General features: G+C 68.9%; 1 protein-coding gene across 7 annotated transcripts; it reads right to left on the bottom strand.

Annotated features, from left to right (window-relative positions):
- Window positions 1–434: 434 nt before the first annotated feature.
- Window positions 435–27,224, bottom strand: RTKN (rhotekin). Of its 7 annotated transcripts, none has more exons than XM_075916703.1 (13): window positions 19,174–19,329; window positions 18,279–18,620; window positions 9,309–9,508; window positions 9,167–9,228; window positions 9,033–9,086; window positions 8,845–8,962; window positions 7,271–7,495; window positions 7,105–7,199; window positions 6,518–6,624; window positions 5,404–5,529; window positions 3,226–3,391; window positions 2,407–2,511; window positions 435–1,204 (listed from the first exon to the last, which is right to left on the bottom strand). In XM_075916703.1, exons 2-13 carry the CDS (start codon window positions 18,348–18,350, stop codon window positions 837–839), a joined length of 1,698 nt encoding a protein of 565 aa, XP_075772818.1. In that variant the 5' UTR covers window positions 18,351–18,620; window positions 19,174–19,329; the 3' UTR covers window positions 435–836. The 7 variants fall into 7 exon arrangements, with proteins under 7 accessions (XP_075772818.1, XP_075772817.1, XP_075772816.1 ...); XM_075916706.1 differs by lacking the exons at window positions 18,279–18,620; window positions 19,174–19,329 and adding exons at window positions 2,016–2,124; window positions 26,910–27,224 and having other exon boundaries at window positions 1,061–1,204; XM_075916702.1 differs by lacking the exons at window positions 18,279–18,620; window positions 19,174–19,329 and adding an exon at window positions 26,910–27,221 and having other exon boundaries at window positions 5,404–5,526.
- Window positions 27,225–27,875: the final 651 nt, after the last annotated feature.

Raw genomic sequence — 27,875 nt, 5'->3', positions numbered from 1 at the left:
TCTGCTGCGCCCTGCCCAGGCGCCTGGGCCCCCAACCCTGCCCCACAGCAAGGCCTGGGGGAGGAGCAGCCATCATCCTGGCAGGGCCCAGCAACTCCTGCTGGGGACACGGCTCAGCCACACCCCCCCCCCCCCCCAGGCCTGGCTCCCCCCACCCCTCTCCACATCGGCCAAGCCAGGGGGCTGGTCTGGGCCTGGAAACCCGCCCCCCCTTGGGCATGGGCAGGGGGGCTGGACTGGGCCTGGCTGCATGCCCTGGGGCAGGGAGGGTCAGCCTGGAGCTCTGGCTGGTGGCTGCAGGTGCTGAACGGGGCGGGGGGCTGAGCCGTGTCCCTCCCCCGGGGCACAGGCTGTGGGGAAACCACTGACCAACCCCCCCCCCCCCCCCGCAGGCCCAGCCCTGCCCACTCCCCCCATCCACGGAGGAGACTGGAAACGTTAAATTCATTTTAATGCATATTCATGAGGCCGCCTCCCCCCCACAGCCCCGGTGGGGAGGGGCCTGGCCCCGCTGCGGGGAAGCCGAGGGCGGGTGGGGGGAGCGTGGAGCAGCCGTTAGAGCTGGAATAAGGGAGGCCTGGGGCCCGCGTTGCCCCCCCCCCCCGCTGGGGTCAGCCTCTGCTCTGCAGCCAGGCGGCCCCGGGGTGGGGGCGGCCCCCCCGCCAGTGGCCATTGGGGCCAGGGCTCTGCATGAGCGGGGTGCCCGGGCCAGGCAGGTCGCATGTGCTCCGAGAACTCACCCTGAGCCCAGCGTCCACGGGGCCCCTGCCGGGAGCCTCTGCCCCCCATGTCCAGTCCTCAGGGGGCAGGCGCCAGCTCGGGGCGCCCCCTGCTGCTCACACCTGGGACTGCAGGCTGCCCCCCAGCTTGCGGCCCGGGGGGCGGCCCTGGCGCTCGGACTCCGGCGGAGTGGGGCTGCCGCTGCTGGAGGAGCTGGAGCGTGGGGGGCCGGCGGGCGGGTGCAGGGCGGCGGCCTGGCCCTTCCCCGTGCGCCCCTTCAGCAGGCTGAGCCTGGCGTCCAGGGAGAGCGTGCGGGGGCGGGGGGGGCAGGAGCTGGCGCTGGTCGAGGTGGACACGCTGAGCAACGGCCCCTCGAAGAGAGACACCCAGGAGGGGCCGTCCAGGCCCGGCCGCAGCTCCAGCGCCGTCACCCTCCGCGCCAGGATGTCCGTCACAGCCCCGATGTCGTCCATTGGCTCAATAGCTACAGGCCAAGGGGGGGGTCAGGATGTCTGCCAGAGCCCCCCGCTCCCACCTGCCCCGCCCCACAGCACCCCCTGCCCCGCCAGCCCCCTCCCCCTACTGCCCCCTGCCGGGAGGGGCTGGGCCAGCCCAGAGCTCCCTGCCCCGCCAGCCCCCTCCCCCCTACTGCCCCCTGCCGGGAGGGGCTGGGGCAGCCCAGAGCTCCCTGCCCCGCCAGCCCCCTCCCCCCTACTGCCCCCTGCCGGGAGGGGCTGGGGCAGCCCAGAGCTCCCTGCCCCGCCAGCTCCCTCCCCCCTACTGCCCCCTGCCGGGAGGGGCTGGGGCAGCCCAGAGCTCCCTGCCCCGCCAGCCCCCTCCCCCCCTACTGCCGCCTGCCGGGAGGGGCTGGGGCAGCCCAGAGCTCCCTGCCCCGCCAGCCCCCTCCCCCCTACTGCCCCCTGCCGGGAGGGGCTGGGGCAGCCCAGAGCTCCCTGCCCCGCCAGCCCCCTCCCCCCTACTGCCCCCTGCCGGGAGGGGCTGGGGCAGCCCAGAGCTCCCTGCCCTGCCAGCCCCTCCCCCTACTGCCCCCTGCCGGGAGGGGCTGGGGCAGCCCAGAGCTTCCTGCTGAGCCAATGCCCCTCCCCCACAGCGCCCCCTGCTGGGAGAGGCCGGGCTGGAGTAGCCAGGAGCCCCCCACAGCCAAGCGCCCTGCCCCCTAGAGTTGGCTTTGGCTGGTCACTGCGCCGAGGGCTCCTGGGGGCAACAGGCATGGGGCTTGGTCCCGTGTTTCTGGAGGCCCAGCCTGCCAGGGTCTGCACATGCCCCCACGTCACCTGTCGCTGTAATAGGAGGAGAGGAGCGCCCGAATCTCGGCGGAGACCGCGTTATCCTGCAGCAGGAGCCCCTCGCAGGCCGCGGGCGGCACCACAGGGCCAGGCAGGGCTGTCCCGGGGCAGCAGGGCAGAGCAGACAGAAGGGGGGCGGGGAGGCAGTGCCAGGAGGGGAGAGAAAGGGGAGCGGTTACAGACACGCGCACGGGGGCAGAGTCAGGCAGTGAGGGAGCAGGGGGGCGCCCCCGTGGCGGCTGAGTTAGAGAGCGGGCAAGGGCCCTGCAGACAGGCAGCAAGACAGAGCACAGAACACGTGCCAGCCCCGGCTGAGACGCCCTGCCCCCAGCGCTGGTCCCCTTGCCCCACGCCCGGGACCCTTCCCAGCCCGCCTTACCCGTCTCGTGGTAGAGGGAGCCCTGCTTGGCCAGCAGGGCCGGGGGCTTGCGCGGCGAAGGCACCTCCAGCCTCATGAGCTCCTCACAGCACTGCCTCCACTGGCCTGCGAGAGGGGCCGGGTCACTGGGCGGCCGCCCGGCAGGAAGGACGGGAGCACCCTGCCCCGTGGCAGCTGGGGGCTCTGACGCCAGGGCCCCCCCCCGGACACCCTGGGGCCGTGCCCTTGGGCTGAGGATCAGAGGTGGAGCTCCCACGTCTGGGGTCCCCGCAGCCCACGGCTCCCTTGGCACCTGTCACCCCGGCCCGATCCCACTGCCAGCCTGGCCCTGCTCCTGCTGGCTCCTGGGGTCAGGCCCCACTCCAACGGCTGCCCGACCCCCAGCTCTGTCATAGAATCCACCTCCCCGTCGGAGGCAGGACCAGCCCCAGCTAACAGCCCAGCCAGGGGTGGAGACTCCCCCTCCCCAGGGAACCCAGCCCAGCGCTTCCCCCCGCCTAGGGAAATCGGTTTTCCTAATGTCCAGCCTAGACCTCCCCCCCGCAACCTGAGCCCATGGCTCCTCGTTCTGCCCCCCCCCGAGAACAGCCTCTCGCCAGCCTCTTGGGGACCCCCCTGCAGGGAGCTGCCGGCTGCTCCCCAATCCCCCCTCGCTCTTCCCTTCTGCAGACGGAACAAGCCCCAGCCCCTCAGCCCCCTCGTAGGTCGTGTGCTCCAGCCCCTCAGCATCTTCACTGCCCTCCGCTGGGCCCTCCCCAGTGCGCCCACGTCCTTCTGCCATGGGGCGCAGAACGACCCCACAGAGACCCCCAGGCTCACTCAGGTCATAGAAGTGCTGCCAGAAGGCCTCCATCCAGCGCTGCAGGTCGGCCCGGCTCTCCGCCAGCAGCGTGTGCGTCACCTCCTCCGCCCCATAGCGGTTCGTCACCGCCATGCTCTGCACCTTCCTCCGGGGGTCCTTCTCCGTGGCCCGGATCCGCGTCTCCTGCAGAGACCTTCGGCTCAGGCCCCACGGCGCCCCCCGGTCCCTCTCCAGAGCCCGGCCCCGAGCCCCACGGCGCCCCCCGGTCCCTCTCCAGAGCCCGGCCCCGAGCCCCACGGCATCCCCCGGTCCCTCCCCAGAGCCCGGCCCCGAGCCCCACGGCGCCCCCCGGTCCCTCCCCAGAGCCCGGCCCCGAGCCCCACGGCGCCCCCCCGGTCCCTCCCCAGAGCCCGAGCCCCACGGCGCCCCCCGGTCCCTCCCCAGAGCCCGGCCCCGAGCCCCACGGCGCCCCCCGGTCCCTCCCCAGAGCCCGGCTCCGAGCCCCACGGCGCCCCCCGGTCCCTCTCCAGAGCCCGGCCCCGAGCCCCACGGCGCCCCCCACGGCCCCGAGCCCCACGGCGCCCCCCGGTCCCTCCCCAGAGCCCGGCCCCGAGCCCCACGGCGCCCCCCACGGCCCCGAGCCCCACGGCGCCCCCCGGTCCCTCTCCAGAGCCCGGCCCCGAGCCCCACGGCGCCCCCCCCGGTCCCTCCCCAGAGCCCGGCCCCGAGCTCCACGGCGCCCCCCGGTCCCTCCCCAGAGCCCGGCCCCGAGCCCCACGGAGCCCCCCGGTCCCTCCCCAGAGCCCGGCCCCGAGCCCCACGGAGCCCCCCGGTCCCTCCCCAGAGCCCGGCCCCGAGCCCCACGGCGCCCCCCGGTCCCTCCCCAGAGCCCGGCCCCGAGCCCCACGGCGCCCCCCGGTCCCTCCCCAGAGCCCGGCCCCGAGCCCCACGGCGCCCCCCCGGTCCCTTCCCAGAGCCCGGCCCCGAGCCCCACGGAGCCCCCCGGTCCCTCCCCAGAGCCCGGCCCCGAGCCCCACGGCGCCCCCCGGTCCCTCCCCAGAGCCCGGCCCCGAGCCCCACGGCGCCCCCCGGTCCCTCCCCAGAGCCCGGTCCCGAGCCCCACGGCGCCCCCCCGGTCCCTCCCCAGAGCCCGGCCCCGAGCCCCACGGCGCCCCCCCCGGTCCCTCTCCAGAGCCCGATCCCGAGCCCCACGGCGCCCCCCCAGTCCCTCCCCAGAGCCCGATCCCGAGCCCCACGGCGCCCCCCGGTCCCTCCCCAGAGCCCGGCCCCGAGCCCCACGACGCCCCCCGGTCCCTCCCCAGAGCCCGGCCCCGAGCCCCACGGCGCCCCCCCGGTCCCTCTCCAGAGCCCGATCCCGAGCCCCACGGCGCCCCCCCAGTCCCTCCCCAGAGCCCGATCCCGAGCCCCACGACACCCCCCGGTCCCTCCCCAGAGCCCGGCCCCGAGCCCCACGACGCCCCCCGGTCCCTCCCCAGAGCCCGATCCCGAGCCCCACGGCGCCCCCCCAGTCCCTCCCCAGAGCCCGATCCCGAGCCCCACGACACCCCCCGGTCCCTCCCCAGAGCCCGGCCCCGAGCCCCACGACGCCCCCCGGTCCCTCCCCAGAGCCCGGCCCCGAGCCCCACGGCGCCCCCCGGTCCCTCCCCAGAGCCCGGCCCCGAGCCCCACGACGCCCCCCGGTCCCTCCCCAGAGCCCGGCCCCGAGCCCCACGACGCCCCCCGGTCCCTCCCCAGAGCCCGGCCCTGAGCCCCACGACGCCCCCCGGTCCCTCCCCAGAGCCCGGCCCCGAGCCCCACGGCACCCCCTACGGCCCCGAGCCCCACAACGCCCCCCCGGTCCCTCCCCAGAGCCTGGCCCCGAGCCCCACGGCGCCCCCCCGGTCCCTCCCTAGAGCCCGGCCCCGAGCCCCATGGTGCCCCCCCGGTCCCTCCCCAGAGCCCAGCACCGAACCCCACAGCGCCCCCCACGGCCCCGAGCCCAGCATCAAGCCCCACTGCACTCCCATGGTCCCACACCAGGCCCCCCAGTCGCTCCCCAGAGCCCAGCAGCAAGCCCCACACCAGACCGCCTAGCCCAGCACCAAGCTCCATGGTGCCCCCCCCCCACAGGCCCCTGCGGCAGGGCAGGGCGGGGTCCCCGGGCGTGGGGCGGGATGGGGGGCAGAGGCCCTCACCTTGCTGATGGCGATGGTGAGCGCCGGCTCCTCGGGGCCCTCGGCGTCCTGCGGCCGTCGGTAGCAGAGGAGGTTGGGGCCGCGCAGCAGGCAGAACAGCCGTGCCCAGCCCTGCTCACTCCCCTGCTGTGGAGACAGGCCGGGCCGGGTCACAGCAGGGGCTATGGGGCTCTCTCCTCTGCCCTCCCCAGCCCCCAGGCTCCTGGCCACGCTCCTACTGGGCCCAGGGAGGGCAGGGCTGGCTCCCGGCACCAGGGCCTCTGCCATGGCTCTAAATGGGCAGCGCGGCAGCTTCTGGGACACGCAGCCCTGGGCACCAGAGTGCACTGAGCCCTGGCCAGCTCGGTCACCCAGGGCCCGGAGCCACGGCTGCCAGCCAGGACCGACCGCGGGTCGGCTCCGAAATGCCAGCTTCCAGGCATGAGCCCGCCTGGCCCAGGCCGCGCGCCCAGCCAGGGACGCCAGGCGGCAGAGACAGACGGCCAGGCGGGGCCTCAAGAGCCAAGCGATGGAGACACCCCCAGGGCTCTGGGGAACAGCCGCTTGAACCAGGAAATTTAGAGGGACCCGACCTGACAGAGTCCCAGTTCCCGCACCCCCAGCCAGCCCTGCACGGAGCCAGATCGGCGCCAGCGCCCCAGGGGAGAGAGGCCCGTGTCCCAGCCCCCCACCCGGGGCCGGATCGGCGCCAGCGCCCCAGGGGAGAGAGGCCCGTGTCCCATCCCCCCACCCGGGGCCGGATCGGCGCCAGCGCCCCAGGGGAGAGAGGCCCGTGTCCCAGCCCCCCACCCGGGGCGGATCGGCGCCAGCGCCCCAGGGGAGAGAGGCCCGTGTCCCAGCCCCCCACCCGGGGCCGGATCGGCGCCAGCGCCCCAGGGGAGAGAGGCCCGTGTCCCAGCCCCCCACCCGGGGCCGGATCGGCGCCAGCGCCCCAGGGGAGAGAGGCCCGTGTCCCAGCCCCCCACCCGGGGCCGGATCGGCGCCAGCGCCCCAGGGGAGAGAGGCCCGTGTCCCAGCCCCCCACCCGGGGCCGGATCGGCGCCAGCGCCCCAGGGGAGAGAGGCCCGTGTCCCAGCCCCCGGCACAGGCTCTCTGCACTGGGCGCAGAACTTGCCTGCAATGTCAAGAAGCCAGACATCATCTCCTGGGCCATGCAGTGCGGCTGGGCAGCCAGGCGGCAACACATGCTGCCGTAGAGGGGCAGCCAGAAGGAGCTTTCCTCTGGGGGCGAAAGGAGGCGTCACCGGGCTGCCCTGCCACATTCCCGTTGTGCTGCCTGTCGGCTCCACTGCCCTAGTGTCACCCTCTGGGCGTGCCTCAGTTTCCCTGGGCACTGCACCAACACCTAGCTGGGGATGGGGACTGCGGTGCAAGAGCCTCCGACGTGCACAAGGACCGATGTCCGCGGTAACTAGGGATGCGCAAGGCTAACTGGCTGCCCGGTTACCCTAAACGGGCAATGCTTACCAGATCCGGTTAACCGGTGACGGGGGAGGGGAGGCTTGAGTAGCTCCCCATCTGCTGCTCCCACGGGCAGGAGCTGTTCCGGGGGGCGGGGGACCCCGCGTTAGTCCCTTAACCGTTTCAGGTGTGGGTGGCGGCAGGGCCCGGGGACTCCCCACCGCGCTGACAGGGCAGGGGCCAAGCAGCTTGCAGACCTCGCCGCAGGTGTCACCGGCCCCAGCCCCCCCACGCTCTTACCGTTGCTGGTGATGGCCAAGTCGTGGGTGCGGAAGCCGTCCTGCACCTCGGCCAGGGAGAGCACGGTGTGGGCCAGCAGGTGGTACTTGGGGCCCCTGGAAGGGGAGAGAGGGTCAGGGTCCCGCAGGCCCCAGGGGCATGGCAGTGTAGGGGGACAGGTACTCACGCCACGCTGGGGGCCGGCAGCAGGAGGGGGGTGCTCCCCCCATTACTCACGGGGCTCCCTGGGGCCCCGTCGAACGCCGCACGCAGCCGCTTCCCGGAGGAGCGTCCCAGCGAGCTGCTGAGTTTGCTGGCCAGCTTCTTGGGGGTGCTGCCGAGCACCGAGTCCTCCTCCAGCCCCGCGCTGTACAGCTCCACCTTCAACTGGAAGTCTGGGCCTGCCTCCGTGCTGGGGGGAGAGAGTCCTCACTGCCCAGCCTGGGGGGTCGGGGGAGCTTGGGCTAGTCCCGCCCAGCCTCTGCCAGCAGGGGGCGCTGTGGGGGCGGGGCAGGACACTGGCTGTGGGCGGAGCTCCCAGCTACTCCAGGCCAGCCTCTGCCAGCAGGGGGCGCTGTGGGGGCGGGGCAGGACACTGGCTGTGGGCGGAGCTCCCAGCTACTCCAGGCCAGCCTCTGCCAGCAGGGGGCGCTGTGGGGGCGGGGCAGGACACTGGCTGTGGGCGGAGCTCCCAGCTACTCCAGCCCAGCCTCTGCCAGCAGGGGGCGCTGTGGGGGCGGGGCAGGACACTAGCTGTGGGCGGAGCTCCCAGCTACTCCAGGCCAGCCTCTGCCAGCAGGGGGCGCTGTGGGGGCGGGGCAGGACACTGGCTGTGGGCGGAGCTCCCAGCTACTCCAGGCCAGCCTCTGCCAGCAGGGGGCGCTGTGGGGGCGGGGCAGGACACTGGCTGTGGGCGGAGCTCCCAGCTACTCCAGCCCAGCCTCTGCCAGCAGGGGGCGCTGTGGGGGCGGGGCAGGACACTGGCTGTGGGCGGAGCTCCCAGCTACTCCAGCCCAGCCTCTGCCAGCAGGGGGCGCCGTGGGGGCGGGGCAGGACACTGGCTGTGGGCGGAGCTCCCAGCTACTCCAGCCCTGCCTCTGCCAGCAGGGGGCGCCGTGGGGGCGGGGCAGGACACTGGCTGTGGGCGGAGCTCCCAGCTACTCCAGCCCAGCCTCTGCCAGCAGGGGGCGCCGTGGGGGCGTTGCAGGACACTGGCTGTGGGCGGAGCTCCCAGCTACTCCAGCCCAGCCTCTGCCAGCAGGGGGCGCTGTGGGGGTGGGGCAGGACACTGGCTGTGGGCGGAGCTCCCAGCTACTCCAGCCCAGCCTCTGCCAGCAGGGGGCGCCGTGGGGGCGGGGCAGGACACTGGCTGTGGGCGGAGCTCCCAGCTACTCCAGCCCAGCCTCTGCCAGCAGGGGGCGCCGTGGGGGCGGGGCAGGACACTGGCTGTGGGCGGAGCTCCCAGCTACTCCAGCCCTGCCTCTGCCAGCAGGGGGCGCCGTGGGGGCGGGGCAGGACACTGGCTGTGGGCGGAGCTCCCAGCTACTCCAGCCCAGCCTCTGCCAGCAGGGGGCGCCGTGGGGGCGGGGCAGGACACTGGCTGTGGGCGGAGCTCCCAGCTACTCCAGCCCAGCCTCTGCCAGCAGGGGGCGCCGTGGGGGCGGGGCAGGACACTGGCTGTGGGCGGAGCTCCCAGCTACTCCAGGCCAGCCTCTGCCAGCAGGGGGCGCCGTGGGGGCGGGGCGCCGGCCGGTCACTCACAAGAGGGCTCCGTTTTCGAAGCAGATGTCGGTGAGGGTCCGGTCCACCAGCACCGTCTCGGTGTCGTAGGTCTCCACGCCGAGCTGCAGCAGGCAGAACACGGCGCAGCGGTGCAGGTCTGGGCGGCAGAGACACGGGCGTCACACGGGCCCCTGCCTGGCCAACCACCGCCCCCGCCCCACACTCACCTCCCTTGTTTTTGAAATACTCCGTGTCCTTCCACATCAAGGGGATCCGGAGATCTGGGGGAGGAGACGGCGGTGAGCCCGGGGCAGCCCTGCCCCCCTTGCAGCCTGCTGCCCCCGCCGTGGGGCCCGCTTACCTGACACGCAGACCTTGCCCCGGCAGGGCAGGCGATCCTCCAGGGGGCCGGCGTCCGAGGGGCTGCAGGGAAGCACACAGCGGTGAGCCCCGCCCCGCCACACGCCCGCCCGCCCGCCCGCCCCGCCCGGGCAGGCCCTCACCGCCGGGCCGTCCGCTGCGCCACCTGCAGCTCCTTCCTGCGCTGCAGCTCCGCCAGGCAGGCCATGATGCGGCTGTTGCAGACCAGGAGGCTCTTGGTGGCCTCGAGCGCCTGCTCCCGCTGTGTGCAGGCAGCCAGCAGCTTGCAGGCGCCTTCCCGCATCCGCACCTCATGGTCGATCTTCTTCTGCAGCTCCGTGTCCTGGGGAGATGGCAGGGGTCAGGGGGGGCTGGGCAGTGAGCTGAGGGGGGATGGGGGCAGAGCCAGTGGGAGGTATGGACTCAATGAGGGCAGGGCTAGCGGAGCTGTGGGGTCAGTGGGGCAAGGCTAGGGGAGCTGTGAGGCGGGGCTCATAGAGCTGTGGGGTCAGTGGGGCTGTGGGGTGAGGCTAGCGGGGCTGTGGGGCAGGGCAAGCAGAGCTGTGGAGTTAGTGGGGGAGGGCTAGCAGAGCTGTGGGACGGGGGTCACAGAGCTGTGGGGTCAGTGGGGCAGGGCTAGCTTAGCTGTGGGGCGGGGCTCACGGAGCTGTGGGGTCAGTGGGGCAGGGCTAGCTTAGCTGTGGGGCGGGGCTCACGGAGCTGTGGGATCAGTAGGGCAGGGCTAGCAGAGCTGTGAGGCAGGGCTAGGGAGCTGTGGGGTCAGTGGGGCAGGGCTAGCAGAGCTGTGAGGCAGGGCTCACGGAGCTGTGGGGTCAGTGGGGCAGGGCTAGCAGAGCTGTGGGGCAGGGCTAGGGGAGCTGTGGGGTCAGTGGGGCAGGGCTAGCAGAGCTGTGAGGCAGGGCTAGGGGAGCTGTGGGGTCAGTGGGGCAGGGCTAGCAGAGCTGTGAGGCGGGGCTCACGGAGCTGTGGGGTCAGTGGGGCAGGGCTAGCAGAGCTGTGGGGCAGGACTAGGGGAGCTGTGGGGTCAGTGGGGCAGGGCTAGCAGAGCTGTGGGGCAGGGCTAGGGGAGCTGTGGGGTCAGTGGGGCAGGGCTAGGGGAGCTGTGGGGCAGGGCTAGTGGAGCTGTGAGGCGGGGCTAACTGAGCTGTGGGGTCAGTGGGGCCAATGGGGTGAGAACTCAGGGAGGGACTCAGCACAGCACCGGGGTGCCGCCTGGCAGGGACAGCGACGGGCATGGCTGGCATGAGGGGCGCCCTGGGAGACTCGGGCACAGGCCTCGCCCCCCGGAGGCAGCCTGTACAGGGCCCCCCGCCCCTCTCGGAGCTGAGCAGGCCCAGGCCACCCCACCCAGGCACACAGCAGGAACTCGGGGAAGCACATGGGGAGCCAGCCTGGGCTCCCTGGACACGGGGCGGGTGCAAAGCCAGAGGGAAGGGGGATTCCACGCCCAGGCTCCCGGGCACAGGGGTCAGGGAGGAATCCGCCTACGGGGCGTCTGTCACGTGGCAGCAGATCTCCCCGTGGCGGGGGCCGGGCCGGGCTGGGGAGATGCCAGGGAGGGCGGCCATAGGGATGGAGTCGGTCTGGGAAAGGGGCAGCCCTGAAGCTGGCGCCCGAGGGGGGAGCCGGCACGAGGGCCGGGCACCAGCAGCCGGGTGTCTAAGGGAGCCGGGTTAGCCGGCGAAGCCCCAGGACAGAGGAGCGGCCCAAGGGGTGAGAGGGGTCTCGTGGCTCGCTGGGTCGGGCCCAGGCCTGGGCTGAGCAGCAACGGTGCAGGAAAGGGGGGGCCGCAGCACCCCAGCCTTGGCTTCCAGGGGCTCAGCCCCCCGCTCTGCCCCCTGCCCCAGTGCCCAGGGCGTCCGCCAGGCTCACAGCAGCATCCAGGCCGCGGGCGTCTGGCTCCAGCGTCCCACCGTTGGACCCAGTCGAATTCCCCCGGCCGGCCCGAGGGGCCGTGCTCAGCCCTGGCCCCCAGGCGGGTCCCTACCGCGTGGCACCGCGTGACCCCTGAGCCTGTCCCTGACAGACCGACCCGAGGCCCACGCCGAGGCAGGGCACCAACCTGCCCCCCCGGCCCACACCCGATGGGCGGCAGCTGGGAACTGCAGCGGAGCTAGGGCAGGGGGCCGTGCAGCAGGGACCCCCTCCCCCGAGCAGCAGGGCACCCCAGGCTGGGGGGGTCATATGGGACTACGGGTCCCATCACTGGGGTGCACTGGGCTAGGGGGTCCATTGGGCTGCACGTGCCCTGCCCAGCCTGCAGCAGTGGGGGAGCCACCTGCCTCTTGCAGCCCTATGGCCATAGATGGGGCCTGGGAGCGGCACGGGCAGGTCAGATCTTGCCCTGTGCCAGACAGACGACTAGACGGGACCCACGGGAAGGTGCGTGGGACAGACGAGTTCATAAACGCATCCTAGTGCACAGCGGAAAACATAATCCCAGCCACGCGTGCAAAGGGACGGGCACTAATTTAGCTGTAAGCTCGAGAGCTGGGAGTCACTGTGGAGAGATCTCTGAGAGCATCCGCTCCTGGGCAAACTGCACGTTGGGAGTCATTAAAGAGGGATGGAGAATCTCTTCTTGCCTCCATAAATCCATGGCACACCCACATCTGGAATCCTGCGTACAGATGTGGTCTCCTCACCTCAAAAAAGATATTTTGGCCTTGGAAAAGGTTCAGAAAAGGGCAACTACAATGCTGAGGGGTTTGGAACGGGTCCCATATGAGGAAAGGCTAAAAAGACGGGGACTTCTCAGCTTAGAAAAGAGGAGACACGGGGGATAGAACAGAGGTCTATAAAATCACGACTGGCGTGGAAAAAGCAAATAAGGAAAAGTGATTTACATATTCCCACAATATAAGAACTAGGGGCCACCAAACGACATTAATAGGCAGCAGGTTTAAAACAAACCAAAGGAAGCTTTTCTCCATGCAGCGCACAGTCAACCTGTGGAACTCCTCGCCACAGGACGTGGTGAAGACCAGGACTAACAGGGTTCAAAAGAGCTAGACAGATTCAAGGACAGGTCCATCGATGGTATTGGCAGGGCTGGGTCCCTGGCCTCTCTCTGTCAGAGGCAGGGAGTGGGCAATAGGGGAGGGCTCACTGGATGAGTCCCTGTCCTGTTCACTCCCTCTGGGGCACTGGCCACTGTCGGCCGACAGGACGCTGGGCTGGACGGACCTTTGGTCTGACCCCGTCTGGCTGCTCTTACGTAGACCAGTCCCCCCCTCCCGACTTGCCCCTTGTTCACAAGGTCCTGGGCACCCCAATGCCAAGCTCTAGTGCCACGCCCCTGCCCCCTGCCAGCAGGACGGGGCGGACGAATTTCCCTCTTTACAAAGCTCGCGCTGCCTCGAGGGGACTAGCGGTTTGCCAAGCCGGCGTCCGTGCCCCTCTCAGCAGGCCCTGGGCAACCTGGGTCCAGAGCCCCCCCGCTTCACGTCGCAAGGGGCTGGAGGGGTCTAGACGCTGCCCAGCCCCATGGCACCGAGCGCTCCGGAGACAACCCCGCCCCACAGCGCCAGGGGACAGCAGCCCCTTGGAGTGAGGAGCAGAATCCCCAGAGCCCCCCCTCCCTACGGCCACTCCCCCCGCGCTCTCTGCGGCCCGCGCAGGGCGGCAGCACAAAGGCTCCCAGGGCCGAGCTGTTCTTAGGAGAGAGCAGCCCAGACAGGCCAGCAGCGAGGTCCGGAGGCTGCAGGCAGGGCGAGCTCACCCCCTCCACGTGTTTACTCTGGAGCCTAGTGTGACCATCCCGTCCCAGCCCTGTCAGCTCCTGCCCTGCAGGTCACACCAGCCCCCCTTTGGGACACGGTGCTGGCTAGGGTGGGGGCACGGGGATGCCAACAACTCTGGGGGGATTTCGGGGGAGTTCAAGCGCCTACATTTCAAGTCTCCCCATCGTTGTCGAAGGAAATCAGCCCTCCCGGGAGCCTTGTGGGGGCTGCACTGAGACGAGCCTCCCCTGGCCGGTCTGGTCCCTCCAGCACAGGACACGGCGACCGCCTCCCAGGGCAGCGCTGCCCTCCGCAGCTCCCGGGGCCGGGCCGGACACTGCCCACGACATGCAGCGCCCAGGCACCCCTCCCTGCCCCGCTCGCCAGCCAGCGCCCCCAGCCAGGGCAGAGCTGCCCCCGCCCTCATGCTGGGGGGAAGGGCTGGCCAGACGCTCCCCCAGCCCCGCCCCATGGAGCCCGGAGGGGCATTGGTGCCCGTGCCCCAGATCTCCCGGGCCACGCCCCCCAGCCCAGCCTGCCCCTCGGGGTCTCGCCCCCCCAAAGGCCACCAGCCCGGCTCCCTCCTGCCAGCATCTCTGTGGGCCCCGGCCCCGGGCACTCACGCTGCCGCTCCTGCCGCTGTCCATGCTGGGCGCTGCCCGCCGGCTCCCTCAGCCGCGGGCCCCCCCCGGGCCAGCCCCCCGGCCCATGGCCTCGCGGGCAGCGCCGCAGCTGCGGCAGGGCTGGGGACAGCTGAGCGGGGGGTTGGCAGGAGCCGTTTCCTGGCAGCTCCAAGGCTGAGCCGGCGGCTCCAGGATTCACACCGCGGAGAGCACGGAGGAAGCGGTGACATCACCGGCGGCTATAAATAGCAAGGGGGAGGCAGCTGCACTGGCGCGGGGGATGGACAGATGCCGCCTTTCCCCGGTGGGGGGCCCGGCCGCTGCCCCCCACCCCGGCTCAGGAGCCTGCGGGGGACGGGAGGGGGTTGGGCACCCAAAGGGACCCTGGCAGGGCAGGCCCCATTGGGGGCACAGGCCGGCCAGGGGAGCGCGTGGGAAGCGGGGTGGGGGCTCGGCCCTTGTGGGGTGGGGCAGGCTGAGCCAGTCGCTGTGTGGCCAGAGCGATTAGCAAGCAATTTGCTAATAGGATTGCTGGGTAAATCCTGCACGGCCGGCCAGGCGCTGGCTCCCACCCCCCAGCAAGACAGCTCAGCGGGGGCACAGGGCTGGCTGGTCGCGGGTTCAAACCCTGCCCCAGCTGGACCCTGACCCAGACTGCCCCGCCGGCTGGGGCAGGACACAGGTGCCAAGTCTCTAGCCTGGGCTGTCCAGCCAAGCGTGCCCCAGGGGCTCCCCGAAGCCGGACACGGGGAGGCCACACGCAGCCCCCGGCTCCTGGCCATGGAGGGGCTCCCTGTGCTGCGCCCCACCCTGGGCATGCTGAGCAGGCGGGGCCGAGAGGGGAGGAGACAGGACGGGGGCAGGGCCAAGGGAGGAGGAGACAGGGCGGGCGGGGCCGAGGGGGGGAGGAGACCGGGCGGGCGGGGCCGAGGGGGGGAGGAGGAGACCGGGCGGGCGGGGCCGAGGGGGGGGAGGAGGAGACTGGGCAGGCGGGGCCGAAGGGGGGAGGAGACCGGGCAGGCGGGGCCGAGGGGGGGAGGAGGAGACCGGGCGGGCGGGGCCGAGGGGGGGGAGGAGGAGAATGGGCGGGCGGGGCCGAGGGGGGGAGGAGGAGACCGGGCGGGCGGGGCCGAGAGGCGGGAGGAGGAGACTGGGCAGGCGGGGCCGAAGGGGGGAGGAGACCGGGCGGGCGGGGCCGAGGGGGGGAGGAGGAGACCGGGCGGGCGGGGCCGAGGGGGGGAGGAGGAGACCGGGCGGGCGGGGCCGAGGGGGGGAGGAGGAGACCGGGCGGGCGGGGCCGAGGGGGGGAGGAGGAGACCGGGCGGGCGGGGCCGAGGGGGGGGAGGAGGAGACCGGGCGGGCGGGGCCGAGGGGGGGAGGAGGAGACCGGGCGGGCGGGGGCCGAGGGGGGGGAGGAGGAGACCGGGCGGGCGGGGCCGAGGGGGGGGAGGAGGAGACCGGGCGGGCGGGGCCGAGGGGGGGAGGAGGAGACCGGGCGGGCGGGGCCGAGGGGGGGGAGGAGGAGACCGGGCGGGCGGGGCCGAGGGGGGGGAGGAGGAGACCGGGCGGGCGGGGCCGAGGGGGGGGAGGAGGAGACCGGGCGGGCGGGGCCGAGGGGGGGGAGGAGGAGACCGGGCGGGCGGGGCCGAGGGGGGGGAGGAGGAGACCGGGCGGGCGGGGCCGAGGGGGGGAGGAGGAGACCGGGCGGGCGGGGCCGAGGGGGGGAGGAGGAGACCGGGCAGGCGGGGCCGAGGGGGGGAGGAGGAGACCGGGCGGGCGGGGCCGAGGGGGGGAGGAGGAGACCGGGCGGGCGGGGCCGAGGGGGGGAGGAGGAGACCGGGCGGGCGGGGCCGAGGGGGGGGAGGAGGAGACCGGGCGGGCGGGGCCGAGGGGGGGGGAGGAGGAGACCGGGCGGGCGGGGCCGAGGGGGGGGAGGAGGAGACCGGGCGGGCGGGGCCGAGGGGGGGGAGGAGGAGACCGGGCGGGCGGGGCCGAGGGGGGGGAGGAGGAGACCGGGCGGGCGGGGCCGAGGGGGGGGAGGAGGAGACCGGGCGGGCGGGGCCGAGGGGGGGGAGGAGGAGACAGGGCGGGCGGGGCCGAGGGGGGGGAGGAGGAGACCGGGCGGGCGGGGCCGAGGGGGGGGAGGAGGAGACCGGGCGGGCGGGGCCGAGGGGGGGAGGAGGAGACCGGGCAGGCGGGGCCGAAGGGGGGAGGAGACCGGGCGGGCGGGGCCGAGGGGGGGGAGGAGGAGACCGGGCGGGCGGGGCAGGGAACTGAACTCAGGACCTGCCAGTGCCCGAGAGCCCTGCAGAGCGGGGCAGTGCCCGCGGCGCGAAGAGCCTGGCATGGCCAGGGGCCAATGGGGGCAAGGAAGGGTCTAGGCTTAGGGGTCCCAGGCCACAGGGAGAGTTTTCCTATCCTGCTGCTCCTGGGCTGGGGAACAGCACCAGGCCCGTGGCCGCGGCGCCGCCGGGGCTGGGCACGTGGGGCCGTGTGCCCCCGGCAGGCAGAACAGGGCCCAGCGCGCACTGGCACCCCCGGAACCCGGCCCACGGCTGCTCTTGCCACTGGGCTCCGCTGCCTCCCCAGGCCCCTTCGCAGGCAGCCACGACCTGCCACGTGGAAACGTGCAGCCGCTCAGGGAGCCCTCAGCCAGGACGCCCTGCGCGGGAGAAAGCAGCGTCCAGCCCCAGCCACTGGCTGCTACGGCCCCCCTGCACCGGGCCCAGGCGGACAACAGGCCCCACGTCACAGTGGGTCACAGCAGAGCTCATAAACCCCCCCCCAGAGCTAGCGACAGACCCCAGGAGTCCTGGCTCCCAGCCCCAGCCTGCCAATGAGCCACTGCCCAGCTCGGGGTGCCCGGACCCAGCTGGGTGCCCCGTGGCTCTGTGCTCTCCCAGGGGCTAGGGCACGGCTCACCCACCAGGCCGGGATCTACTGGCAGGTCTTGGACAGGGAGCCGGACACTTCAGCTGCCCCTCCCCCATTGCTGTGCGTCTCCTGCCCTGTGCCTGGGAGCTGCCCCCGCCTGCTCCCCCTTGCTGGGAAGGGCGGGGGGGGGCTGATGTCAGGGTGCCCCTCTTCCATCCTGTATCCAGTCGCCATAGAACGCGGGGGCACAACAGGGCTGGGATGGAGGGGGTTTGCTGGCTGCTTTGGAGAGTGGAGCAGGGCCAGGGCAGGGGGGAGCCTGCCTCAGCCCCCCTGCACCCCCACCCAAGAGCCTCCTGGGGTAAGCAGTGTCCAGCTGGAGCCTGCATCCTGAACCCCTGCCCCAGTCATGAACCCCCTACTGTACCCCCCATCCTAGCCGAGCCCCCCGAGCCAAACTCCCCTACAGAGCCTGTACCCTGAACCCCCTCCTGCACCCCACCCCCTGCCCAAGCCGAGCCCCCCCGAGCCAAACTCCCCTACAGAGCCTGTACCCTGAACCCCCTCCTGCACCCCACCCCCTGTCCAAGCCGAGCCCCCCGAGCCAAACTCCCCTACAGAGCCTGTACCCTGAACCCCCTCCTGCACCCCACCCCCTGCCCAAGCCGAGCCCCCCCAGCCAAACGCCCCTACAGAGCCTGTACCCTGAACCCCCTCCTGCACCCCACCCCCTGTCCTAGCCGAGCCCCCCGAGCCAAACTCCCCTACAGAGCCTGTACCCTGAACCCCCTCCTGCACCCCACCCCCTGTCCTAGCCGAGCCCCCCGAGCCAAACTCCCCTACAGAGCCTGTACCCTGAACCCCCTCCTGCACCCCACCCCCTGCCCAAGCCGAGCCCCCCGAGCCAAACTCCCCTACAGAGCCTGTACCCTGAACCCCCTCCTGCACCCCACCCCCTGTCCAAGCCGAGCCCCCCGAGCCAAATGCCCCTACAGAGCCTGTACCCTGAACCCCCTCCTGCACCCCACCCCCTGCCCAAGCCGAGCCCCCCGAGCCAAACTCCCCTACAGAGCCTGTACCCTGAACCCCCTCCTGCCCCAGGCTCAGATCAGAGCAACTACAAATCCCTTAAGCGGAGCCTGCCCCCAACCTCTCCCCTGCCTGAGGAAGGGGAGGGAGGAGGGGCGGGGCCCTGGAGCAGGGGCACAGGGAGGTGGGGCAGGGGTTCGGGTGCGAGGTGGATCCTGGATTGCTCTTCAATTCAAAGAAGTGACCTCGTGCTTAAAAAGGTTGGAGATGGCTGGGCCAGGCTGAGACTACAACTCCCAGCATGCACCGCTCCTGCCAGCACCAACTAGCCCATGCCACCCACCGGCAAATAGGGTGGCCCAGCTCCTGTGCCAGGCCCTCCCGAGGCGCCCGCCCTCCACGCGTGTGCCCTCGTGCCCGACCCCTCCCACCAGCCCTGCCCACGCCCACATGCAGCCCTGCCCGGCGCAGCGCCGTGGAGCCAGGCCAGCTGGTCCCCCAGCCAGCGCCCCACACGCATTGTAGGGCGCACGGCCACCGCCCCGGGGAGCGAGCCCGTCTAGCCCCCAGAGCCACGCCGGAATCCCTCCCCAAGCCGCTCGCTCCAGCGCCCCAGCCTGGGCACCGGCTGCCTGCAGCCAGGGGGGGCACTGCCCCCACACTGCCCCAGCAGCCAAGCGCCCTGGGCACAACCACGCACCGAGACCCCCCAAAGCAAAGCAGGCTGGCCCCTGACGCCACGAGCCTGGGCCCCGACAGGCCCCAGGTTCCCAGGAGGGGCCCGTGGCGAGTCGCCCTGCGCAGGCTGGTGCTGCAGGAAGCCTGGCTGGGGCCGGGACCCTACCTGCAGGCTCAGCGCGATCTGCCGGATGTACAGCATGTTGAGGTCCTCCAGGATCCGCAGCCTGTCCTGCATCTCTGCAGCATCCGCAGGAGCCAGGCCCAGCCCCGGCCCCGTCACTGGGGGGCCCGAGGGCGCCTGCTCGCCGGGGCACAGCCACAGCCCATGTCTGCCCTGTCTCCTGCCGTCCCCTGCCTGGTGCCCGCCCGGCCAAGCGCCCCAGCACGGGGCCCCCCGATCTCACCCAGCGCAGCCTCTGCCGAGCAGGGGCCCGTGGGCAGGTCGCTGCCACCCTTGCCCCGGGCTCTGTCCGTCAGCGGATTCCAGCCCCCGGCCACAGCCCAGCTGTGAAGAGAAAAGGCCCATTCATCCCAGCCCCGTAACGCACATTTCCCTCCCACAGAACAAGCAGCCAGTGTGCAGGGCGACAGCCCCCCACTGTAACCCCGGGCCTGGTGGCAGGGCGAATGATGGGCATGCCCTTCAACCCCAGCTCTGTGTTAGGGGGCTGGGCAGCGCCCTCCAACCCACAGCCAGTGCCCAGGGGGGCGGGGCTCAGGGCAGCGCCCCCCAACCCGCAGCCAGTGCCCAGAGGGGCGGGGCTCAGGGCAGCGCCCCCCAACCCGCAGCCAGTGCCCAGAGGGGCGGGGCTCAGGGCAGCGCCCCCCAACCCGCAGCCAGTGCCCAGAGGGGCGGGGCTCAGGGCAGCGCCCCCCAACCCGCAGCCAGTGCCCAGAGGGGCGGGGCTCAGGGCAGCGCCCCCCACCCGCAGCCAGGGCCCGACCCCAGAGCACCCCGCACCCCTTCCATGGGGGCAGCGCGGGGCTCGGGCGGGAGAGGCTGTAGCTGGCGCTGCCCCGCAGCGGATCCAGCCACGGGCACAACCCGCGCCCGTTACCTTCGGCCTCCTGCAGGCGCCGGCTGCCCCTGCCCGGCTCCCCCCCGCCCAGCCGGGAGCCCGGCCGCCTCCGCCCCCCGCCCGGCTCGGGTTACAGGGGCGGCCCCTCCACGCCGGGCTGCGGGGCGGGCCAGAGCCGCGCAGGCTCCAGCGGCCCGGAGCCGCCCCTCACTCGGGCCTCTGTCCTCGCGGGGCGGGCTCCGGGGCCCGTGGGCACCCCACTCTGCCCAGCCCAGCTGCAAGGGGGCGGCTGGAGCCCACGGGGATGGGCAGGGAGCGGCTGGGCGCCGGGCTCCCTAGGCACGTGGAGCAGCCTGAGCTGCTTTCTCCGCCCGGGCCCGGCAGGGGGCTCCCGGCCCGGGCCGGCCTCGCCCGGGGCTCCCCCTGCCGGTGCAGAGCGGCCTCGCACGGCCCGCCTGAGCCACGCGGCCGCTGCGTGGCGGAGAGGGGGGAGCGCTGCATGGAGCCCCCCCTCCTCGGCCTGCCGCGACCCCCAGGTGGGGAGAGGCCGAGTGGGGAGAGAGGGCTGGGGCAGAGCCCCAGCGAGATCTGTGCCTGGCGCCCCCTCCAGCCGCACCCCACCTACGTGCGCCGGGCAGGCCGGGGAGCCATCGAACTCAGGAGCAGCCCCCCAGCAAGACAAGGGAGCCGGAGAGAGACCCCCTGAGCGCAAGGCCCAGTCCCCACCGCTCGCCTTCCCAGCAGGACAGACGGCTCCACCTGGGAAGCTTCCCCCAAGAACTTTCAAAGCCCCCAAATGAGACGCCCCCCCAAGGTGACTCTCCTGCCAGGCGGCCCCAAACCCTGCCCCCGATGACGCCCCCAACCTCACCAATAACACTCAGCACCCAGACGCCCCTCCCCCACTTCCAGGTGATGCCATGGGGGGGTATCGGTTAACTGTTCACATCCCTAGAGCGAGCCTGTTCTCGGGCAGGTGCAGAACGAGGAGCAATGGGCTCAGTTTCCCGGACATTAGGACAATCGATTCCCCTAGACGGGCGGGGAAGCGCTGGGTTGGGTGGGGGGAGAGGGGACTCTCCAGCCCTAGACCTGCTGAGTCCCAGCTTGACACAGCCCTGGCTGGGTCGATTGAGGTGGGGCCGGTCCTGCTTTGGCTGGCAGGCATGGAGTCCAACCCCCTGAGGTCTCATCCAACCCTAGGTTTCTATGACGAGTCAGAAGCTAAACCCTGCTGAGGAAATGGAAAGAAGCATAAACTCTGGCAAATGGAGTGTAAAAAATATAATTAGGAAGGCAGAACAAGGGAAGAACAGTGAGCTAAAGACAAAAAGTCAGAGCAAAAAAGAAACCAACCAACCACATTTAAAGTCCATCAGAAGCAGGAAGCTGCTAAACAACCAATGGGACCCCTGGCCGATCGAGATGCCAAAGGGCACTCAAAGACCATCGGGCCATGGCGGAGAAGCTCAATGAATTCTTTGTATCCGTCTTTACGGCTGAGGAGATTGGGGAGATTCCCACACGGGAGCCAGTCTTTTAGGGTGACAAATCTGAGGAAAAGCAACAAGGAGTCCTGTGGCACCTTAGAGACTAACAGAAGTGTTGCAGCATAAGCTTTCGTGGGCAAAGACCCACTTCGGCAGATGCATGGAGTGGAAATTTCCACAGGCAGCTATAAATATGCAGGCCAGAATGAGGCTAGAGATAAGGAGGTTAATTCAGTCAAGGAGGGTGAGGCCCACTTCTAGCAGATGATCTGGAAGTGTGAACACCAAAAGAGGAGAAATTGCTTTTGTAGTTGGCCAGCCATTCACAGTCTTTGTTTAATCCTAAAATGATGGTGTCAAATTTGCAGATGAACTGTAGCTCAGCAGTTTCTTTTTGAAGTCTGGTCTTGAAGTTTTTGTGCTGCAGGATGGCTACCTTTAGATCTGCTAGTGTGTGTCCAGGAAGATGGAAGTGTTCCCCTACAGGGTTTTGTAATTACCATTCCTGATATCTGATTTGTGTCCAGTTATTCTTGTACGTGTTCTTTTCCTTACGTAAAAGAATAAATGCAGATCCAGACTAACACGGCTATCCCTCTGATACTTGAAATCTGAGGAATTGTCCCAGACTGAGGGGTTATTAGAGGAGGTTTTGGAACAAATTAATAAACTGAACCGTAACAAGTCCCCGGGACCAGATGGCATCACCCAAGAGTTCAAAGAACTCAAACAGGAAATTGCTGAACTATTAACTATGGTTTGTAACCTGTCCTTTAAATTAGCTTCTGTACCTAATGACTGGAGGGTGCTAATTTGACATGAATTTTTAAAGGGGCTCCAGAAGTGATCCAGGCAATTACAGGCTGATAACTCGAACTTTAGTACCGGGCCAATTGGTTTAAACTATAGTCAAGAATGAAATTGTCAGACACATGCATGAACTTGGGGTGTGTTCTCTAGACTGGCAAGATTTTGCACAAAAGCGGCCGTTTTGGTGCAAAAACTTGCCAGCTGTCTACACTGGCCGCTTGAATTTGTGCAAGAGCATTGACTTTGTAATGTACAAAATCAGTGCTTCTTGTGCAAATACTTCCATGCTCCAGCTCGGGAAAAAGCCCTCTTGTGCAAGAATACTTGTGCAAGAGGGCCAGTGCAGACAGGGAAGAACTGTTTTGCACAAAAAAGCCCCGATGGCTAAAATGGCGATGTGACGGCGCGTTGGGGTGCCACACTAATCTACTGGACTTCTTTGAGGGGATCAACAAGCATGTAGACAAGGGGGATCCCGTGGATTTAGTGTACCTAGATTTCCAGAAAGCCTTTGACAAGGTCCCTCACCAAAGGCTCTTAAGCAAAGTAAGTTAGAGAAATGGTCAGAGGTAAACAGGATGAGGTTTAATAAAGAGAAATGCAAAGTGCTCCACTTAGGAAGGAACAATCAGTTCCATACATACAAGATGGGAAGCGACTGTCTAGGAAGGAGCATGGCGGAAAGGGATCTAGGGTCATAGTGGACCACAAGTTGAATATGAGTCAACAGTGTGATGCTGTTGCAAAAAAAGCAAATATGATTCTAGGTTGTATCAACAGGTGTGTTGTAAGCAAAACTCGTGAAGTCATTCTGCCGCTCTACTCTGCACTAGTTAGGCCTCAGCTGGAGTACTGTGTCCAGTTCTGGGCGCCACATTTCAAGAAAGATGTGGAGAAATTGGAAAGGGTACAGAGAAGAGCAACAAGAATGATTAAAGGTTTAGAGAACATGACCTATGAAGCCAGGCTTCAAGAACTGGGCTTGTTTAGTTTGGAAAAAAGAAGATTAAGGGGGGACATGATAGCGGTTTTCAAATATCTAAAAGGGTGTCACAAGGAGGAAGGAGAAAATTTGTTCCTCTTGGTTTCTGAGGACAGGACAAGGAGTAATGGGCTTAAAGTGCAGCAGGGGAGGTTTAGATTGGACATTAGGAAAAAATTCCTAACTGTCAGGGTGGTCAAATATTGGAATAAATTGCCAAGGGAGGTGGTGGAATCTCCCTCTCTGGAGATATTTAAGAACAGGTTAGATAGACATCTGTCAGGGATGGTGTAGACGGAGCTTGGTCCTGCCTTGAGGGCAGGGGGCTGGACTCGATGACCTCTCGAGGTCCCTTCCAGTCCTATGATTCTGTGATAAGTTGTCCTGGGATAAGAGGGAAGGTCCTTTCCTGGGTTGCTGAAACAAAAGTCAGGACCATGCAGCACTGTAAAGACTAACAAGATGGTTTATTAGGTGATGAGCTTTCGTGGGCCAGACCCACTTCCTCAGATCAAATAGTGGAAGAAAATTGGCATGACCATTATATACCAAAGGGTACAATCATAAAAAGTGAACACATATAAAATTGACAAATCAGATTTTAGAACAGAGGGAGGTTGAGGGGGGAGGTTAGTGTCTGTGAGATAATGATATTAGGGGTGATAACTGGGGAAGCTAATTAGCATCTTTGTTAAGGCCCATTCGTAAAGTGTCCAATTTAAGCCTGAATGACAGTTCTGAGGCTTCCCTTTGTAGTCTGCTGTTAAAGTCTCTTTGAAGCAGGATACATGTAATAAGGGCATTGAGACAATGCCCAGTCTGGCAGAAATGGCAAGAGACTGTCAGGGGTGGGTTGGTAACTGGTTAAAAGACGGGAAACAAAGGGTAGGTAAACATGATCAATTTCAGACTGGAGAGAGGTAACTAGTGGGGTCCCCCAGGACCGGTGCTGGGACCAGTCCTAGACAACATTCATAAATGATCTGGAAGAAAAGGTGAGCGGTGAGGTGGCAAAATTTGCAGATGATCCCAAACTGCTCAAGATCCTTGAGTCCCAAGCAGACTGCCAAGAGCTACAAAAGAACCTCCCCAACCTGCGTGACTGGAGAACAAAGTGGCAGGTGAAATCTGTGTTGAGAAATGCAAAGCACTGCGCATAAGAAAGCAACCCCCGCTGCATGTCTGACACGACGGGCCTACATTAGCCGATCCCACACGAGGGACCTGGGAGCCAGTGTGGAGAGGTCTGAAAACAGCCCCTCCGTGGGCAGCGCTTGTCAAGAAAGTGAACAGACTGTTGGGAATCATGAAGAAAGGGACAGCAAATAAGCCAGAGACTCTCTTATTGCCTCCGCACAGCCCCACGGCAGGGTCATATGCTGAGTGCTGTGCGGATGTGCTCACCCCGGCTCAGAAATGAGATGCTGGAATTGGAAAAGGTGCGGAAAAGGGCAACAACACGATTAAGGGTGTGGAACAGCTTCCACGTAGGAGAGATGAGAAAGACGGGGACTTTTCAGCTTGGAAAAGGGGAGCCTAAGGGGGATATGATGGAGGTCTAAAGAATCGTGGCTGGCGTGGAGACAGTGAATAAGGAAGTGCCGTTCACTCCTTTCCATAACACAAGAGGTGCCAGATTTAAAACAAACAAAGGGAAGTACACAGCGCACAGTCAACCTGTGGAACTCCTCGCCAGAGGATGCTGTGAAGATCAGGACTTCAACAGGGTTCAAAAAACCCTAGATAAATGCATGGAGGTTTGGTCCATCAATGGCGATTCGCCAGGCTGGGCAGGGAGGGTGTCCCTGGCCTCTGTTTGTCAGGGGCTGGGAATGGGGGACAGGGGAGGGACCCCTGTTCTGTCCAGTCCCTCTGGGGCACCGGGCACTGGCCACTGTTGGCTGACAGGACCTTTGGTCTGACTTAATATGGCCATTCCTATGAGGGGCCCTGATTTAGTGCTCACCCCAAAATACCGTGTCTGATTGACTGTGGCCATTTAGCCTGTCTCAAAGGGCTGGGCTGTTCCCTGGGCTGTGGAGCATTCGGGGGCTGGAAATGGGGGGTGCAGCACCCCCTGGCTCAAAGGAGTTTCCATCCACAGGGTTTACAGTTGGGTTCAGTGGGCCCCTGCTGAGCTAGGCCCCCTCCGGCAGTGGGAGCAGCCCGGGGGGGGAGGGAGCAGGGCCCTCGGCAGGGGCGCTGGGCCCAGGTGTGAGCCGGCCAGTCCCAGCCTTGCCCGGGGCTGCGCAGGGGGATTCCCAGCTCCGGGGAGAAAAGCACCTTTGTTCCACCTGGGCGGGAAGCTGCCCTGGGAGAGGAGCAGGCAGGGGCAGGGATGGAGGAGGAGCTGGCTGGCGTTAACCCTTTCCATGCCCGGGGCTGGGGCTGGCACAAGACTCCCTGGGGATCCTGCAGCAGGAAGGGGAGAAGCTGGGACCCAGCAGCCCGGCCCCCCCGTGTGCCCCCAGCCCCAGGGATGGGGCCGGTCCTCGGCCCAGCAGGGTCATTCGGCCGGCCGGAGCTGCTGGGTGCCCAGCGCTGGGCGGATGGAAGAATCCAGCCAGCGCCCCTCGGGAGATGGACTGACCGGCGGCTCCCGCACTCAGAGCCCGGGGCAGAGCAGGCCTGCGCCCATCCCAGAGCACCCCCGCCACCAGCCCCCACAGGCCCAGACACCCCCCCCAGCCTGGCAACACAGAGGCGGGGGCAGCAGACGAGTTGCCTGTGGCCCAGCTGGGAGCTAGTGGCGTCTGCAGCCGGTCGGGGCCCCAGGGCCACACGCTCTTGCTAACAGGGACGGGAAGGGAAGTGGGGGGCAGACGGCTCCTCCCTGCTGACCCGCTTCTGCCCGTAACCCGGCAGCCCCCGGCCCTGGACTTCACTGCAGAGGACCCACGGCTCGCTGCAGCCGGGGCGACGGCCAGCGGGCACTGCCAGCGGGGTAGGGGGTCGGGGTGGGGGCCCTGCCAGCGGGGCAGGGGGTCGGGGTAGGGGCCCTGCCAGCGGGGCAGGGGGTCGGGGTAGGGGCCCTGCCAGCGGGGCAGGGGGTCGGGGTAGGGGCCCTGCCAGCGGGGCAGGGGGTCGGGGTAGGGGCACTGCCAGCAGGGCAGGGGGTCGGGGTAGGGGCACTGCCAGCGGGGCAGGGGGTCGGGGTAGGGGCCCTGCCAGCGGGGCAGGGGGTCGGGGTGGGGGCCCTGCCAGCGGGGCAGGGGGTCGGGGTGGGGGCCCTGCCAGCGGGGCAGGGGGTCGGGGTAGGGGCACTGCCAGCGGGGCAGGGGGTCGGGATAGGGGCCCTTCCAGCGGGGCAGGGGGTCGGGGTAGGGGCACTGCCAGCCCCTTCCCAGCGGGCACCCCCAGCCCAGCTGCCAACGGGCACCGCCAGCCCCTCCCCAGCAGGCTCCCCAGCCCAGCTGCCAACGGGCACCCCCAGCCCCTCCCCCAGCGGGCACCCCCAGCCCGGCTGCCAATGGTCACCCCCAACCCGGCTTCCAGCAGGCACCCAGCCCCTTCCCAGCGGGCACCCCCAGCCCAGCTGCCAACGGGCACCGCCAGCCCCTCCCCAGCAGGCACCCCCAGCCCAGCTGCCTTGTTCCCTCTCAGAGCAAGTCAGTGGCCTGGAAGCCTGTGGGGACACCAGTGCTCAGGCCCTATGGCCAAGGCCTGACGAGCTCCTGGCAGTCCAGGGCCGGCCTTACCATGGGCCCACTGAGGCCGCCCCAGGTGCCCGACGGGGGCACTAGGCCCAGGGTGTAGAACACTGTCTGCCGGGCCTGTGGAGGTGGCTGAGCAGCCCCGAGGGGAGTGGACCAGGAAGGAGGCAGAATCCAGACCTTGCAAAGTGCTGGCCCAAGCCAGGGGGCATTTGAGCTCCCCACCTCAGGTGCCAAAATGTTGAGGGGCCTGGAAATCCCCAGGGGCTGGAGCCTCTCCACGGGCAGGGCAGACCCCCATGCTGCAGCGCTAAAGGGGGGGCTGTGGGGCAGGGCTGGGGGCTCTGTAGGGGGCACGGCCCCCCATGCTGCAGCGCTAAAAGGGGGGGCTGTGGGGCAGGGCTGGGGGCTCTGTAGGGGGCACGGCCCCCCATGCTGCAGCGCTAAAGGGGGGGCTGTGGGGCAGGGCTGGGGGCTCTGAAGGGGGCACAGCCCCCCATGCTGCAGTGCTAAAGGGGGGGGCTGTGGGGCAGGGCTGGGGGCTCTGTAGGGGGCACGGCCCCCCATGCTGCAGCGCTAGAGGGCGCTGTGGGGCAGGGCTGGGAGCGCTCTCCATTGGCAGGGCCGACCCCCAAGCCGCAGCGCTGCCCCAGGGGTCGAGTTGTCCCGCCGCCCGCAGCGCGGTTTCCCCGGGCTCGCCTCTGCCAGCTCCACCCTAGAGGTGGCTGCACCGCGCCGGTCCCCGCTGCCCACCCCCAGCGAGTCCCGGGCCGCGGCGCGGGCGCAGGTGAGGGCGGAGGCAGCGAGGGATCGGGCTGGGCGGGAGGGGCCGGGTCCTACCTGGGGGGTGTCCTCGAGGAGGCTGAGCCTGAAGCGGCCCCTCCGGATCTCCATCTCCAGGGCCGAGCCCCGCGCCACGGTCACCCTGCTCCGCTGGTTCCGGCAGAACATCCTCGGCCCAAGGTCTGGGGCGGGCAGAGCCCTGAGCTCCGGGCTGCACCCCGCAGCGGCTGGGCGGGAGCCTGCTCCCCCGGCCGGTCCGGTTCGGATTCACCGCCCCGGCCGGACCCGTCCCGATCCCGATCCCGATCCCGGGTCCCAAGGGAAGTTCCCCTCTCGGCTCCAAACTTCGAGTCAGACTCCGCCCCCGGCCCCGGGCGGCACCTGGCGGGGCTGAGCGGCGCTGCAGCCCGAACCGAACCGGGCCTGGGCGGCACCTGGCGGGGCTGAGCGGCGCTGCAGCCCGAACCGAACCGGGCCTGGGCGGCACCTGGCGGGGCTGAGCGGCGCTGCAGCCCGAACCGAACCGGGCCCGGGCGGCGCTGCAGTCCGAACCGAACCGGCTATTTAGGACCAGGAAGAACCACCCAGGGCCTCCCCTGGCGCGGAGACCTGCTGGGCTGAATCCCTGGGGGGGTGACTCTGCACCAGAACCCACTGGGCGGCCGAGGCTCCTGCCAGTGCAGAGCTGGGCGGGGGGCACTGAGGCCGAGAGCTGGCAGGAGCCTCGTGGCACTGCCAGGCCTGGAGAGGGACAAAGGGACAGTGTGAGAGGCACATGGAGCCTGGCAGCAGGGCAGGGCTGGGTGGGAGCATGTCATTGTGTGTGCCCGTCTCTGTGTGCCCCCATCTGTGTGTGCCCGTCTCTGTGTGCCCCCATCTGTGTGTGCCCGTCTCTGTGTGCCCCCATCTGTGTGTGCCTGTCTGTGTGCCTCCCGTTTGTGTGTGCCTGTCTCTGTGTGCCCGTCTCTGTGTGCCCCCATCTGTGTGTGCCTGTCTGTGTGCCCCCATCTGTGTGTGCCTGTC

The sequence above is a fragment of the Pelodiscus sinensis genome, unplaced genomic scaffold (genome assembly GCF_049634645.1).
Source record: "Pelodiscus sinensis isolate JC-2024 unplaced genomic scaffold, ASM4963464v1 ctg207, whole genome shotgun sequence".
Lineage (NCBI taxonomy): Eukaryota > Metazoa > Chordata > Testudines > Trionychidae > Pelodiscus > Pelodiscus sinensis.
This window is presented reverse-complemented; position numbering and strand designations above follow the sequence as displayed.